General features: G+C 40.5%; 1 protein-coding gene and 1 long non-coding RNA gene across 4 annotated transcripts in view; one reads left to right on the top strand and one right to left on the bottom strand.

Annotated features, from left to right (window-relative positions):
- LOC119655429 (ATP-binding cassette sub-family G member 1) overlaps nt 1–15,755 on the bottom strand; it is a 133,061-nt gene that overhangs the window by 40,200 nt on the left and 77,106 nt on the right. For 2 of the 3 annotated variants that reach the window (XM_038061337.1, XM_038061331.1), the window contains exon 3: nt 95–529. In XM_038061337.1, coding sequence (XP_037917265.1) covers nt 95–329 — 235 coding nt within the window. In that variant the 5' untranslated portion in view covers nt 330–529. Of the gene's footprint in view, nt 1–94; nt 530–13,623; nt 13,951–15,755 lie in introns of those variants that run through there. The other variant, XM_038061324.1, reaches the window with a different exon arrangement.
- On the top strand, nt 13,457–14,700 carry LOC119655447. The gene is made up of 3 exons (XR_005249913.1): nt 13,457–13,634; nt 13,714–13,887; nt 13,949–14,700. It is a non-coding gene; the product is annotated as an uncharacterized LOC119655447 (long non-coding RNA).

Here is a 15,755-nt window from a genome sequence, read left to right as displayed (position 1 = left end):
GGCAAATAAACAATATTACGACATTTTTATGGCAACTGAATCATTATCACACTTAAAATAAATAGAAACCATTAAAAACGTCTTATCTACTGACCTGATGCTAAATCCGGCACGGACAAACTTAGATCTTGGAACTCAATGTTGACCGCTGGCCATTTTGGCAAGTATTTTAGTCCGGACCCAGTTAATCGATCCATTTCCATGCTAGTTTCGTTCACCTCGGCCACTTTGAATTTCGCGTCATTGTTGGTGGCATTGTTTTCCTTAGTTTTGACAATGTGAGTAATCAAACTCGAGCGTTTACTGCTATTGTCTTTAATCGATGCCATCTGATAGATATGGGGTGGTCAAGATCAATGCTGTTGGGGCTGGTGGTTTGCGAGTAACTAACGTAAATACTATCAATCTTGGCAGTGATGACAAGGCAGATGATAAGGTTGTTTTTGTGATGCCGCAATACTCCCAACTACGCTGGTAATTTTTTTTAAGTTTATTATGAAGTTGAGCATTATTCGCGGAATGGTACTCGCTGCAAATAAATAAACAAACAAAAATAATAATTGATTTGTGTTTATTGTCTATGTATTTTATGAATGAGAATTTTCTGCCAACGATGTTCAAGCTTTTAAATATTGCCTAATTCCTACATGTGGCCGATGCTACTGTGACTAATTTGAGTTTAACCCTTTTAACAAAACGTAACATTTAATTAATTTATTAGCCCCATCAAAATAAATGCCATTGAATAAGAATTCCTATTCAACTACAGAGCTCTTCTTCTGTGTTGAAAAGCATCTATTCAAGCGGGGTTCTGGCTACACCACTTATAATTGCAAATGGCGCCCAATGCGGGAAAGAGCTTAACGCCCTGGCATGGTATCCCTGGTGGTTTTTAGGTTAATAAAACAGACTATCGCGATCTCGCTAGGACTGCAAGTACATTTATTAAGTAGTTGATGCACGCTCAGATCTGACGTACTGCTGGCTCGATCCAGACTCTAAGCGCTTGCTGTCAACTCAACTCAGCAGGACTGGTATACAGAGAGTGAAACTGCTACTAAACTCTTAATCGTCTACATGATATGCCCATTGAGAATTTCCCCTCAATTTCGACATCCTTCAGAATATATAACAAGTCGGAGTATCGGAAGCTCGTGTTTCGGGTATAAAGGTTTTGTATATGTAAGATACTTCTACCCACATTTTCCTATCCATATATAGCTACAAATTCAACCTATGCCTTCATATTTTTTCAAATTACAAAACATACGTACATATTACAGCCATAGATATTATACTCACCCTAAACAAACAAACTGCCTATTTCCGAATACTGTGCATTTATATGGATGTATATAAACTCGTACCCATATTTCCGATTTACTTCGTGCACAAAAGCATACATATGTACATATATAGTAGGTATATTAAATACGGCTGGTTTAATGTACAAATATATCTATCTGATGTTCATATGCAAATGACTAAAAAACTAAAACAAAATAATTGTTTCCGACCCCATTCATAAGAACTCATTTCGTTGTGGTATTGACGAATTGATATGTGATGATGATGCATGCAGGTTGTAGGGTGCACGAAATCTACAAAAAATGGCAAAGTTTCACCCCCTATAACTTTGTTAATCATAGTTGGATTTTTTTCAAACTTGACCAAATTGAGCACTATGTTCTTCGTTACACCCATGCCATTTTGTACTTCTGGGATGAACATAAAGGGGGTTGCCGGGTCAATTTCTAAAATGTGCAAATATACTCTTATTAACTTTATTTGTACAAATATCGGAACGGGATGTATTTTGAGGCCTAGATTTCATAGAGATTCACCACTCTAATTTTTTTCAGATTTTTCCGTTGGATAGGTTCTGAGAACGAGACCTGTTACACTTTGTAATGGCCATATTTTAAGCCCTCACTCCCCTATGTTTCACCCAATATCAAATATAGAACCAGTTTTGAAAAATACTAACTGAGATCTTTCACCCCACATTTTATGAAAAAATATTCTGCACCCTCCATTCACATGTATGGGTAGCCCCCTTTCACTAAACAAAAAATGGCGCCACTGAATGTAAAGGGAACTACAGATCACACATTCTTACCAATTTTCGTGACAATCGGTCAAGCCGTTTCTGAATAAATCGGGTGTGACAGACAGACAGAGAGACAGACAGGTGTTTAGAATTTGGGCACGTGATGAAAAAATGTACTATCGTTCACGATAGGTCTGACCTGTGTCGTAAATGCGGGAAAAAAGGCCGCATTTCAAAAGTATGCGAAGAAAATCCCAATTGTCTGTTCTGCACGCAAATAAACGACATTGACATCGCCCATATCACAGGCAGTAGCCCATGTCCGGTGTATAGGAAGACAATCGACACTTTGCGCAAATGAGGTTCCTACAGCTAAACCTGCACCATTGCCAAGGGCTCAGCATCTGCTCTCCCAGACGATATTTGAAAACCAAATCGACGTTGCTATTATCTGCGGGCAGTACAAAAATGTAGAAGTGGAGTGGAGCTCGCGAATAAGAGCGGAAAAGCAGCGATATGGACATGCGGAAATCGGCCCATAGAAGAAACCACGAAGATTCTCGAGAGTGGCTTCACTAGAGCAAAAATAGGTGGAATGTCTATTTACAGCGGTTATGCGGCTCCAAGCCTTACGACAGAGGAGTTCCATTCTTTGGTGGAGATGCTAGCACTGGATGCAAGCAACTATAGCCCTAAGATAGTGGCTGGCGATTTCAGGCAGGCAGCAGAGAAACGAACGCAAGAGTGCATATATTACTCGAAGCTCTTTCTCGTCTGAATCTTGTAGTTGGCAACACTGGATGCGTGAACACTTTCCGTAAGAGAGAAATTGGGTCCGTGATAAATGTCACTTTTGTTAGCGATGTTTTAGCTAAGGATCTGCAGTGGTATGTCACTGAAGAATATACACATAGCAACCACCAGGCCATCATTTTTTAAATCAAGCATGGTAAACGAATGAAATGGTCTCGGACGAGAGTTGAAAGGTGGGGAGCTAATAAATTTGACGAGGAGATTTTCGAAGAAGCTCTGCAGTAAAATACAGCGTTTGAAGAAAGCGCAGAAAATAAAGCTTTACAGATTGGTGAAAAGTTGCGACGAACATGTGACGCATCCATGCCAAGGTATGTTGTATCCCAGAACAGAGTTCCGAACTTTTGGTCGAATTCTGTAATCGGAGAATGCCGCAAGGCCTGCCTCAAGGCCAGAAGGCGCAGGCAGCGAAATAGAAACCGGTCTGGATACGAGCAATTACATGAAGAATACAAAAACGCTCGAAAAAAATTACATGTGGCCATAATAAAAAGTAAAAGCGAACACTTCAAGCGACTGTGTAATGAAGTTGACACGAACCCCTGGGGTGGCGCCTATAAAGCAATAATATCAGAAGTTATAGGCAAATGCTCCCCACCGATTTCTTGCCCTACTCTGCTTAATGAAATAGCAACAGATCTTTTCCCACAGAATGTGAGTACCGCTAACCTTCCCACTGTCGAGATAGACACCGCCGAAGTTCCCATGGTAAGTGAAAAGGAGGTCCTCGAAGCTGCGGATAAATTTGTTGGAAATAAAGCACCTAGCTTGGATGGAATAAAGCTCTCAAGGCAGCAGACAAAATAGCTCCAAATATGTTTGCCGAGGCATTCACCACATGTCTTAAAGAAGGAGCATTTCCTACACAATGCAAGAAGCAGAAATTAATACTAGTCCCCAAGCCAAACAAACCTTTGGGTGAAGCTTCGCACTACAGGCCGATATGCCTTCTAAATAATACTGGCAAACTATTCGAACGAGTAATCTATAACAGATTAATTCAAATTGTCTAAATGGAAGGCGGTCTCTCAGTTCGCTTTTCGAAAGAGGAGGTCAACAACGGATGCACTTGTCCTAGTAGCTAACACAAATAAGACCGCACTTAACGAGAGCAAATGTTGTACAGTGCTTACACTTAATGTGAAGAGTGCTTTCAATTCCGCTAGATGGAGCAAGATACTTGAGTCTCTAATCACCTTAGGCGTGACGAAATACCTGGTGCGTATCGTTGCCGACTTCCTGATCCACAGGATTCTGTGCTTGCGATTCAGATGAAGGAAGGAAATCATACCAAACATGCGGAGTTCCACAAGGGTCTGCCACTCTTGTGGATTATTATGTATAACGGGGTATTGACGTTAGACCTTCCTACTGGTGTGGCCTCCATTGGTTTCGCGAACGATATTGGTGTGACGGTTGTTGCACACCTTTTCGAAGAAGTCGAGCTTTATGCAAATGAAGCAGTCTATGAGATTAAATCCTGGTTACAGCTCGCAGAGCATAAGACGGAAGTAGTACTTATTACCAAGCAGAGAAAGTGCACTTCCATGAAAATCAAAGTTGGAACGCAAACAATTTATTTCAAGCCTGCACTTAAGTACTTAGTTGTAATGATTGACCAGAGGTTAAATTTCAGATTGCATGTGGAGGGTGCAGCAACCAAGGCATATAACATCGGAGCGCTGGTTGCGAGAATGCTATCAAATATAGGTGGCCCAAGGCCGAGCCGTCGACTACTACTGTATGCAGCCCCAGTATGGGCAGATGCACTGAAAAATATCGCAAAAAAGAGAAAGATTGGAGCTGCGTATCGCATAAGTGACTGTAAGATTATGCTTAAAAGGTAGATACTCACGTTAAACCCACATAAGAGGTGGGACATTAAAATCGTCGCGGGGCTTTAACGGAACACTGCCGCATTAACTACCACGTGGAAAAAATTGGGATGGTAGTTTTGGCTATATGCAGCCAATCTGAGAGAGGAGAAAGCTGTGTTCCATGTCAAAGCAGCTGCCTGGCCTCCTCAAGGTTCGCTTTCCATCATTTGCTAAAGAAATTTTTTTATGAGAGAAGATCTTCCTCTTTCGTCTGTTTCCTGGATCTCGCACTTCGCCTTTGCGCTTTCAGATGGTGATGCTTTGCAGCATATTCGTGAACGCTGATGTTATCATGATGTAATATAGGCTACAATATGCATACCGAAAAGTTTGCTAGAGATCTACAAAGGCGTAAAAAGTGTAATTTGTCTACCCCGCATAGATCTAAATAAATTAGTCAAATTTGTATTTTTATCCTCCACATTCGGAAAGAGCTAAACCTATTGTTAAAAAGGTGGATCAGGGCATGTTTTCCTTGCAACCTTATATTGAATTAAAGCAAGGGCTCTTCATATTTAGGATAAATTTTATTTTTATTTTTCTCAGAATATCAAGTGAAAAGCCTCCATTAGAAGCTTTCGGGACTAACTGAATTTTTAATATGCTTTGAAAAATGGAGGAGCCTTAATGCCCCATAGAGATACTCGAAAAATCTTAGGAAAATTAAAGTATATTGCCAGAAGTGAATAACGATGGCATCTACCATAAATGTGGTTGACGCACTAAGCTCCACTTGGAGGTTTATGATCATCTTCATTTGGCATTTGAGAATTGATGTAAGACTCCTTCAGGCAGTGGATCTAAACATAACTTTTCTTCACAAAAATTTAATTCAATGTGCCTTGTACGTAGTGGTTTACGAAAAATAAAATCATGATATTGAGGGCATTAATATTTTGAATACCTCTTCAAGCCGGAGAGGATTTAGAGGAAAATCACAGAGGCTAATTCTCTGTGTTAATTAAGTTTTAGTTGAAAATTCTGAAAAACAAATTGCAATACTTTTCTGCGCTACTGAAAATAATAAAAACAAAAAAATGTGGATTTTGAACAGTGATCATAATTGTGGTGGACTTTGTTAACAAAATTGTTGTCTTCTTCCAAAATATGCCTTTCCAAAGTCCAGAATCTTTTCAAATCTGATGTGGAGTTGATTACTTATACACGTATGTTCATGGGTTGTAAACGTAAATTAGCTTCTTAAGACACCCTTTTAGTCATACCTTTGTTTGTTTGCACTGAAGAATCTCACGACGACCAACGTTTCAGCACCATTAATTGTTTTAATTAGCAAGTTTTCCACTCAACACCTTTCACAAAAAACAGTAGTGAAAAGTCAAAGGTCCCAAACAGCTTTAATGATTCAGTAATGAATCCCTAAACTTCAAAAGATGCGCCCATCGTATTTTATGTTTGCGACCACAGTTTGTGTTACAAAACGTAAACCTTTCCTTAATTTAATTAAAAAAAGAATGGGGCAACTGTATTTGTACGGGACTACGAACGAGTATGTGCATTGTAAAAGTCTGTGCTTATAATATCTTCAACTTTTCAGAAAGCTGTTCTGATTTATGAAGCAATATTAAGTGAATAGTAAATCTTAATATTCTGTTGTCAGCACAAATTTCAACCACCACACTAGATATAAGTTTTCCAGTTTCTTTTTGAAAGTGTCTTTCCGCAATTTAGTTGTTGTATTCGCCAGGGAAGTTTGAACTTACAAATGAATACAATATACCCATTACAGGACTGTACGGTAATTTTGACTATGTAGTACGCATTGAAAGTGACAACTTTGTTACTCGTACAGTTTCACTTCATTCCAAGAAAACAGCATGTCTAAATCAGAAAAATTCTGCAGGACAGATTCAGTATGTGGAACTAGAAGTGTATCCTCATCATCATCAAGGGCGCAACAACCGGTATCCGGTCTAGGCCTGCCTTAATAAGGAACTCCAGACATCCCGGTTTTGCGCCGAGGTCCACCAATTCGATATCCCTAAAAGCTGTCTGGCGTCCTGGCCCACGCCATCGCTCCATCTTAGGCAGGGTCTGCCTCGTCTTCTTTTCCTACCATAGATATTGCCCTTATAGACTTTCCGGGTGGGATCATCTTCATCCATACGGATTAAGTGACCCGCCCACCGTAACCTATTGAGCCGGATTTTATCCACAACCGGACGGTCATGGTATCGCTCATAGATTTCGTCATTGTGTAGGCTACGGAATCGTCCATCCTCATGTAGGGGGCCAAAAATTCTTCGGAGGATTCTTCTCTCGAACGCGGCCAAGAGTTCGCAATTTTTCTTGCTAAGAACCCAAGTTTCCGAGGAATACATGAGGACTGGCAAGATCATAGTCTTGTACAGTAAGAGCTTTGATCCTATGGTGAGACGTTTCGAGCGGAACAGTCTTTGTAAGCTGAAGTAGGCTCTGTTGGCTGACAACAACCGTGCGCGGATTTCATCATCGTAGTTGTTATCGGTTGTGATCTTCGACCCTAGATAGGAGAAATTGTCAACGGTCTCAAAGTTGTATTCTCCTATCCTTATTCTTGTTCGTGCTTGTGTTTGACCAGTGCGGTTTGATGTTGTTGGTTGATTCGTCTTCGGTGCTGACGTTGCCACCATGTATTTTGTCTTGCCTTCATTGATGTGCAGCCCAAGATCTCGCGCCGCCTGCTCGATCTGGATGAAGGCAGTTTGAACGCCTCGGGTGGTTCTTCCCATGATGTCGATATCGTCAGCATAGGCCAGTAATTGGGTGGACTTGAAGAGGATCGTACCTCTTGCATTCACCTCAGCATCACGGATCACCTTCTCGAGGGCCAGGTTAAAGAGGACGCATGATAGCGCATCCCCTTGTCGTAGACCGTTGTTGATGTCGAATGGTCTTGAGAGTGATCCTGCTGCTTTTATCTGGCCTCGCACATTGGTCAGGGTCAGCCTAGTCAGTCTTATTAATTTCGTCGGGATACCGAATTCTCTCATGGCCGTGTACAGTTTTACCCTGGCTATGCTATCATAGGCGGCTTTAAAGTCGATGAACAGATGGTGCAACTGTTGTCCATATTCTAACAGTTTTTCCATCGCCTGCCGCAGAGAGAAAATCTGATCTGTTGCTGATTTGCCTGGAGTGAAGCCTCTTTGGTATGGGCCAATGATGTTCTGGGCGTATGGGGCTATCCGGCCTAGCAAGATAGTGGAGAATATCTTATAGATGGTACTCAGCAACGTGATACCTCTATAATTGCTGCACTGTGTGATATCTCCCTTTTTATGTATGAGACAGATTATGCCTCGCTGCCAATCGTCAGGCATTGATTCGCTGTCCCATACCTTGAGCACAAGTTGATGAACCACTTGGTGTAACTGGTCGCCTCCATATTTAACCAATTCGGCTGTAATTCCATCGGCTCCTGGCGACTTATGATTTTTTAGCCGATGAATTGCACAGACTGTTTCTCCTAAACTTGGTGGTGGCAGTATTTGTCCGTCGTCTTCAGTTGGCGGGACCTCCAACTCGCCGATGTTCTGGTTGTTCAGTAGCTCATCAAAGTACTCAACCCATCGCTCTAATATGCCCATTCTTTCGGAAATCAGATTTCCCTCTTTGTCTCGGCAGGATGAGCATCGAGGTGTATAATGCTTCATCCTGCTGACTTGTTGGTAAAACTTCCGCGCCTGGTGCGGTTGCTCCCTGTACTTTTCTAGTTCACAGACTTGTTGGTTCTCCCAGGCTTCCTTTTTCCGTCTGTGAAGTGTATCCTAGATATGCTATATCGGCTCGAATATATGATGGTTCCCGAAAGAGTCACTTCTGTCGAATTTGATGAATATCATCATCATAAACGGCGCGACAACCGGTATCCGATCTGGGCCTGCCTTAATAAGGAACTCTTTTTGTGGTTTCATAACAAGTTATTTTCCATGTTGAGTTGTGAACCCTACCCAATCCTCAACCTGGAGGACCATTTGGCGCAATTTGTCCCGTTTTCAGGCGCGGGAGACTCGCTTTCTCCGTCTGCAGCTTTTCTTTAGGAAAGAGCTCCCAGCGGGCACCACTTGGAGGTGGAGATAGGGTTTGGTAGTAGAGCTCTTGATGTTGGTACAGCAGGTTCCAAGGTTTCATGATCCATCATGGGTATCAATGCATATTTCACCCTGGGACTAAGATTTTATGCTCCATCGTGGGTACCAATCCACATTTTACCCTGGAACTGTAGCCAGACAATGAATCGATTTTAATAAAATGTTTTCAACAAAACCCTAAAAAGACAAAAGCGTGCAAAAAGGAAGTTGGACGCCTCAGGGTATTAAAGGCTTTGTGTTGTGTTGTGTTTTCCCCACATTTCCAATATGGAATAAGAAAGGTACTCCAGCAGAATATTCAAATTACCGTGCGATCCTGGTATTTTCCCACACCATGAAGATTTTCGAACGCATTCTTGACAACCGTATTCGCGAAATGTTTGGAATAACCGTCAATCAAGCCGGATTTGTCAAAAACTGCGGAACTACTGACGTAATACACGCTGCCCGGTAACTTATGGAGAAACACCGTGAGAAGCATCGCCCTCTTTGCATTGCATTTCTGGATCTAGAGAAAGTGTTTGGCCGTGTGCCAGACGACTCATCTGGTTGTTCTACCATGCTCCGAAAAGCAAAGTTCGAAGTATGGCTTCCGTATCAAAACTGTTTCGTGTTTCTGTCGGTGTTCATTTAGGGAGCGCCCTCTCACGACTCCTCTTTGTTCTTGTTATGCGCACTGTACACGGGACATCTAACGTCCAGCGCCCTATATACTATTTTATGCAAATAATGTTTTCCGGGCGTCTAATCTCCAACAATTTCTTCAAAAATGGAATGATTGTCTCATTTAAAAACCAAAGAAGAGCTGCGTAATGAAATTGCTTCAGTCACGAGCGCAACCTGAATGAAGTGACGTTCCATAACTGGTGTTCTTTGTGATCGATGTATCGACCCCAGTTGTGAACGGGACAAAGGCTGAAGAAAAATGACATAACTTTGTTAGTAGCAGTGCCATTTCAGCAAAGCTTGGTAGTATCATATTCCATATTAAAGCCCAGATTTCCGACTATACTGAACGCAGTTTCTAAAAAACATAATCATATAACCCAGTTACCACAATCTCGGTAGATGGCGGATTTTATCTAACACTAGGACTAAGTACCAAGCAGTTAGGCTCGAACGATTCTACCTGCTTAAACGACAAAAGGGCTCTGGCGGTGGTGCCCGGTGATGCATTAGTGAGAGATTCCGTCGAGAGCCCCCACAACATCGAGCATATATGCAAACTGTCTGAGAACCCCAGGCCATTTTCAGGTTCAATACCTGTAGCTGACAATATTATGAAAACTAAAACCACCCTCCCGAGATGCCAAATTTCTTTGATTTGCCAAACCAGCAGCTCTTATTTCAGCTTCTTCCTCACGTAATCCCTTTCAACGTTGATATTATGGGTAACATCAATAATATACGCGGAGCGACCCGCCTTGTCAACTAACAGGACACCTAGAACTTGCCGATGGCAATACTTATTGTAAACAGAACTACCGAGTAATAGTTGCGGGTCATATCGGTTTTTATGAATCACCCCACATACAGCATTATCCCTCCTTGTACCGTCGCCATAACGTTCCAGCCAGAAAAGTGATGGGCCAACGTCTCTATCGCCGAACCACGCTTTCTCCACTGGTCATTTTCCACCCATTTCTTCATTATGAGCTTTTTATAAATTCCAGTGGTAACCACGCCTTCCTGAAAGGCACACATAATTATTTTCATCTCAGCAAAAAGATCCCCAGCATACAGCCATATGTTCGACAAATGAAAATCGACAAATAGCTGCCAGAGACAACTAACTTCTTTACCGTGCCTTGCTTTCGACTTCCATTCATCTATTAGCTCTGGCCCCACTCAAAGTGTTGAAAGGTCGATCTTTCAAATCAAGTGGAGTCAGTCTCATTCCAAACAACTGCATGCAAGGAACTCGCATACTCTTCGCTATAAAAATAAGGATGTAGCGAGTCGACTGTGATGTCGGTGATGATGTTGTGCCGCCACGTCCACTATGCTCCTACCTCCGACGTCACGAAGCAGATAATAGATAATAATAGTCCATATCTGCCATTGGATGTTTTCCAGATAGGTCTGTCTGTCTCATCATTGATTTGAGGTAGAATTATCGGAGTTGCTTGAGATGCATAGAGACTGGGAATATCTGGCCTATGCAAAGGATCCATTTCTGAAAATTCACACTCTTTGGAGTCCGTCCCGAACCTCAACGGAGAACTTAGAGGATGGTGAAGAAGGGTGCCTCGGCGAGTACCGAAACTATTGCCCCTAATGGGATTGTGTCGCTACAAGAAATAAAGAAGTATTGGTTTATGCTAGCTCAACAGTGGCGTGCGTGTATTGCGGAAAATGCATTACGAATCTCTGGTCCAAAAGAGGCGGCAAGATGTCGAACCCACCCCAGCTGTTCTTATCTCGTAGTAGGAGTGGATGATAAAGAGGTTCATGTCACATATAATATATAGTTCAAAAAGCCCACGGACCCTCTTCCCGCCCAACCGGACCGAGGGGCGACCAACCTAAGGATGGGCTGAAGGCAACATCCAAAGGCCCGCATCACAGCGATGATGCGTTTTAACGCAAAGTTATTATTTATGCGGATAATGATATATTGAGTATTTAAAGGTCAGTTACAGTGTTTATGTTTAGTGGCAGCATCGTGATTTTTTTTTAGATTTTTCGGTTGAATAGTTTCTGGAAATGGGTCCGTGAAATAAATTTCCTGTTTCTAGCCCCATACTCTCCCCTTTTCCATCAAATCTTAGAATTGAGCATCATGTACGTGGATTCCACTTACTACTTCATTTCAATGACAGCAATTCCATAGTTCGTGTGACAGACAGAAAGCCAGATTGGTAGACAGTAAACCGATTTTTATAAGATTTTGTTTTACTCAAAACATCAAATACCAATACTTATGATTCTTTTACTTTCCAAATTACAGCTATTTTCAAGATTTAACCTTATTAAAATCGGTCCATTGACTGTCTGCCTGCATATCACACGCACTCTCCCAAAAACGATTATACCTGTTCAAGCGAAATTTTGTGGAAATATTGGAAATGTAAACGCCCGCACGTGTAGTGAATAAAGTCTTACAATGTCAGATTTGTTTTAACTATTGTCAAGGCTTTCAGCAGTACTGATTTTGTCAATAAGGGTCAAGAGGGAGTACGAGGTTAGCAAATAGTCACTTATTTGAAGGAGCCATTCTGAGAGGCTGAAAATCTGGAAATAAATCATCAGTTCCGAAAAATACATCCAAATATAATTAATACTAACACATGACTTTTTTGTAAATATACTGTAAAACCTCTTTTAACTCCATCTTGGAATTATAGTACTAATTTAGGTTGTTGAATAAAATATCACACTAGAAAGTTTGTTGAAAATCGTACTGTTATTAATGAAATTATTATCTTTCGCGTGAAATTCCTCCCCTAAAGTGTCACTATCACATCAGGTCAACAACAAACCATGTACAAATGGGGAAACCGGGCACCAAAATACATATCCTTAAACAAAAAATCCAGAAAAACGCTCGTGCCTGAAATGTTCTGCTTGATTCTTCTGTTTTTGAAGGTCGGTGCCACTCTCTCCTGGCTTCTAACTATTAACAGGATTTTACACACTTAGAATAAAGACCTCGTTCCATAGCACATCACAAGCGGAACTATGATTCACTCTGGATTTTCACCTTTTTATTAGTTTATTCTACAGATTTCGTAGTAGCTTTCTCTCTCAATGATTCGCTACCTTATCGCCATTGGATTTTTATTGAAATGATGCCGCTGAAATGTAAAAGTGTCAGGATTCTTGCCCACATTCTCGAATTATGGTAGTTATCTTAGCGGAATACAAGCATGTATAGGTGAACATTTCTGTAGAGCTGCACTTCATGTCGCAATTCGCCAATTTCGGAAGGGTGCTATAGCTCTGCTGTCGTAATTGACGTAATGGGACTCGTATAATCCTTCGACCCCTCTCACGTCCTGCCATCATTTCATTACATTACATAACGTTGTCGAACAGATAAAATATTAATGCTAGATAGAGAATGATAAAATAGCAAAAGTGATAACGAATAAGTTACATATTGAAAAATGGCGGCAATTTTCAGATATGCAATAGATTTCACTTTTCTGGTAAGGTTCCGAAGTTACCCAAAAAATCCGAGCAAACTTTCACTCAAAGAATTCAGGGTCGTTACCGAAAAAGACAATGATGAGCGTAACCATGTTTCACAGTCGTTAGGAGTCCTTGCCAATCAAGGGTTAAGGTTTTGCTTTCTGTAAAATTCTGGCATAACAAAAAGAAACTTCTGTCAGGAAGGGAACGGGTATTTGTAAATTTAAAAATTATATTGAATGAATTCGAAAACTGTTTCTGCGATAGTTATGCATCAACCCAATAAAAACTCATCGCTTCACCACGGCATAGCAGCTTTACCACAAACCTGCAATTGAATTGAACGACCAGTCAATTATCTCATGACATCGTGTGACTATTTATTCAGTGTTCACAGAACAGAACACCTTCCAAGCGCACGAATCAGACTGGGTAAAACTGATACATCGGAATCTGAAATCATTACAAGGCCAGCCATTTCAGTAATGCTGGTTTACGCAGAATGACAATCAACTTTTCTAATTCATATAATTCTAAAATCGTGTGATCTGCCTGTATGAGAAAAGGCTATAGATATTTGGCTTACATTCTAGCGAGCTTGTTGACAATGGTATGAAAATAAGGTAATAATATTGAAGCGGACGAATTAAAAACTTACATGAGTGGAAGGTGTGTGATGCGTTCATTAAGATATTTTCACACTTAATTGAAAATCAATGAATTATCGTAATCAAATTCTCGTACATAGCATAATAAACTTAAAACATTTCACTATTTGGGACAATGGCCTAATCACGAAACGAGAGAAATTGAAGCTAATTTGAGAGCGAATTTTCTTGATAATTCTTTTATCGGCCGAATTTCCTTCAAAGTAAAGGAGGACGGAATTACAAACGCAACTTAGAAGAAGTAACAGAACGGGGTAAGTCACAGTATCACTCACGAAACAAATCACTGTTTCACCTAATTTAATTAATTTCCAGGCAATTTACTGTTTTAGAAATTTCAATTGTGATCAGAACTCCGTCCTCGCTAGCATGCGGTGTAATTGAAAGTGTTTAAATCGATTCAAATTGAAGCTGCTTTTAAACTACCGAATACTGTTAACATTATGACTAACAAACGTTTATTAATAATATCCGGATTGTTGTACTTTAACACTCCCTCGGGCGAACTGATATGCGTGGTGCGCGATTGGATTGTTTCTAAGAGGGCTTAGAATTGAGCTATGCCGAGTTCCACACATAATAATAACTAAAGTGTTAAAAGGTGAACTGATTACCCCTTATCAACCATTTAATCGGCGGGAGCACGTAATAATTTGATAGAAACAAAAGATTGACCACTTATCGTAGACGGTCTATGTCTGACAATTAAAATTTTGTGTACATTGGGCGTCTCGTTCATGAAACGATGAATAAATTATATCAGTGATTCATAAATAAACAATTTATTTTGTTCCCCAATTTTGACAGCCCTGACCCTATGGAGAAGGAAGCTTACAAAAAGAACATAATATCAACCAATCCAAAAACGGAATAATAAAAAGCCCTCTTATCAGAAAGTCTCATCCTTGAAACAGATTGAAAAATTAAATGCGATGTAGCGAAAACTTGATTTCATCTTCATTCAGTGCTTTCATAATCAAAAGGCATTTTCGGTCAAATGACCTCCTCAGATGCAATAACAGAAGTCAATGTAGATTGCTAACAGATGCTACTCTTGTCGCTTCATTTACAGTATCCGCCCCTATTTTTCAAATGGTTTCCAATATCAGTTGATTCTAGCTCGGTTCCAGTAATCATTTAATTCCTTCCTAACTTACTAAGAATTATGATTTTAAATGATTTTCAAGACCAATTCAAGTGCCCTCATTTCCAACCAACACGAAGAGGAACCTCTTCTAAACAACTTGTGCCGTGCGATAGCACACCGAGATGCGTTATAGATTAACATTTTACCTAATCGAATGCATGAGTCTATGTTATTTAGCATAAAAGGGATTAAAAGTGATCGAAAGAGATCATTTCTTTAACGGATCCATTCTCAGAAACTATCCAACCTAAAAATCTCAAAAAAAAAAATAAAAAGGCCGCCACTATATGGTGCCTTGGTTCCGAAATATCCTCCACACCGATATCTGTTCAAATAAAGTTAATAATAACATATTACTATAATTTCCAGTTATTTACTGCATTGACTGATCCCTTAAGTTCATCTTATGATCACGCAGCAATGTAGGATATAATATAAAGCACCAAGTTTGAGGGAAATCGCTCTATTACTAACAAAATTATAGTACGTCAAAATTGTCGGTTCTGTGAAAATTCAAGACTTTTAATGTCAATATCATGCGAAAGTGAATATTCGCACATAATATATGCATATATTGCGTCCGGAAAGTTGCGTGGTTAGAGCAGAGTGCTGTCATACGCAAGGTTGCGGTTCAATTCTCACTCGAGCGCATGCTGACCACATTGCCTATAGTGTACCGTTACGGCCTTGAATGAAGCGCTCTAACAGACTTCAAGGCCCTGATCCAATCCCTGATTGTTGCGCCAGCGATTATTATTATTCATTACAGGCTAGGTTTTAATGGGACAAATGTCCACTGAAATGCTTTTTATAAAAGAAATATACAAAACTTTTCATATCTGAGCCGTCCAGCGACCGGTTTACCGACTTGTTTACAGATGACTTCCCTTATTCCACACCTGCCCGTAAGTGCTTTACGCTTATGAAGGCAAATAGTCTGTACCTATATAACCTCAATTAGTCTGTTTGCTATTT

Source organism: Hermetia illucens, chromosome 1 (genome assembly GCF_905115235.1).
Source record: "Hermetia illucens chromosome 1, iHerIll2.2.curated.20191125, whole genome shotgun sequence".
Taxonomy (NCBI): Eukaryota; Metazoa; Arthropoda; class Insecta; order Diptera; family Stratiomyidae; genus Hermetia; species Hermetia illucens.
Note: the sequence above shows the minus strand (reverse complement) of the source record. Positions and strands in the feature narration are given on the sequence as shown.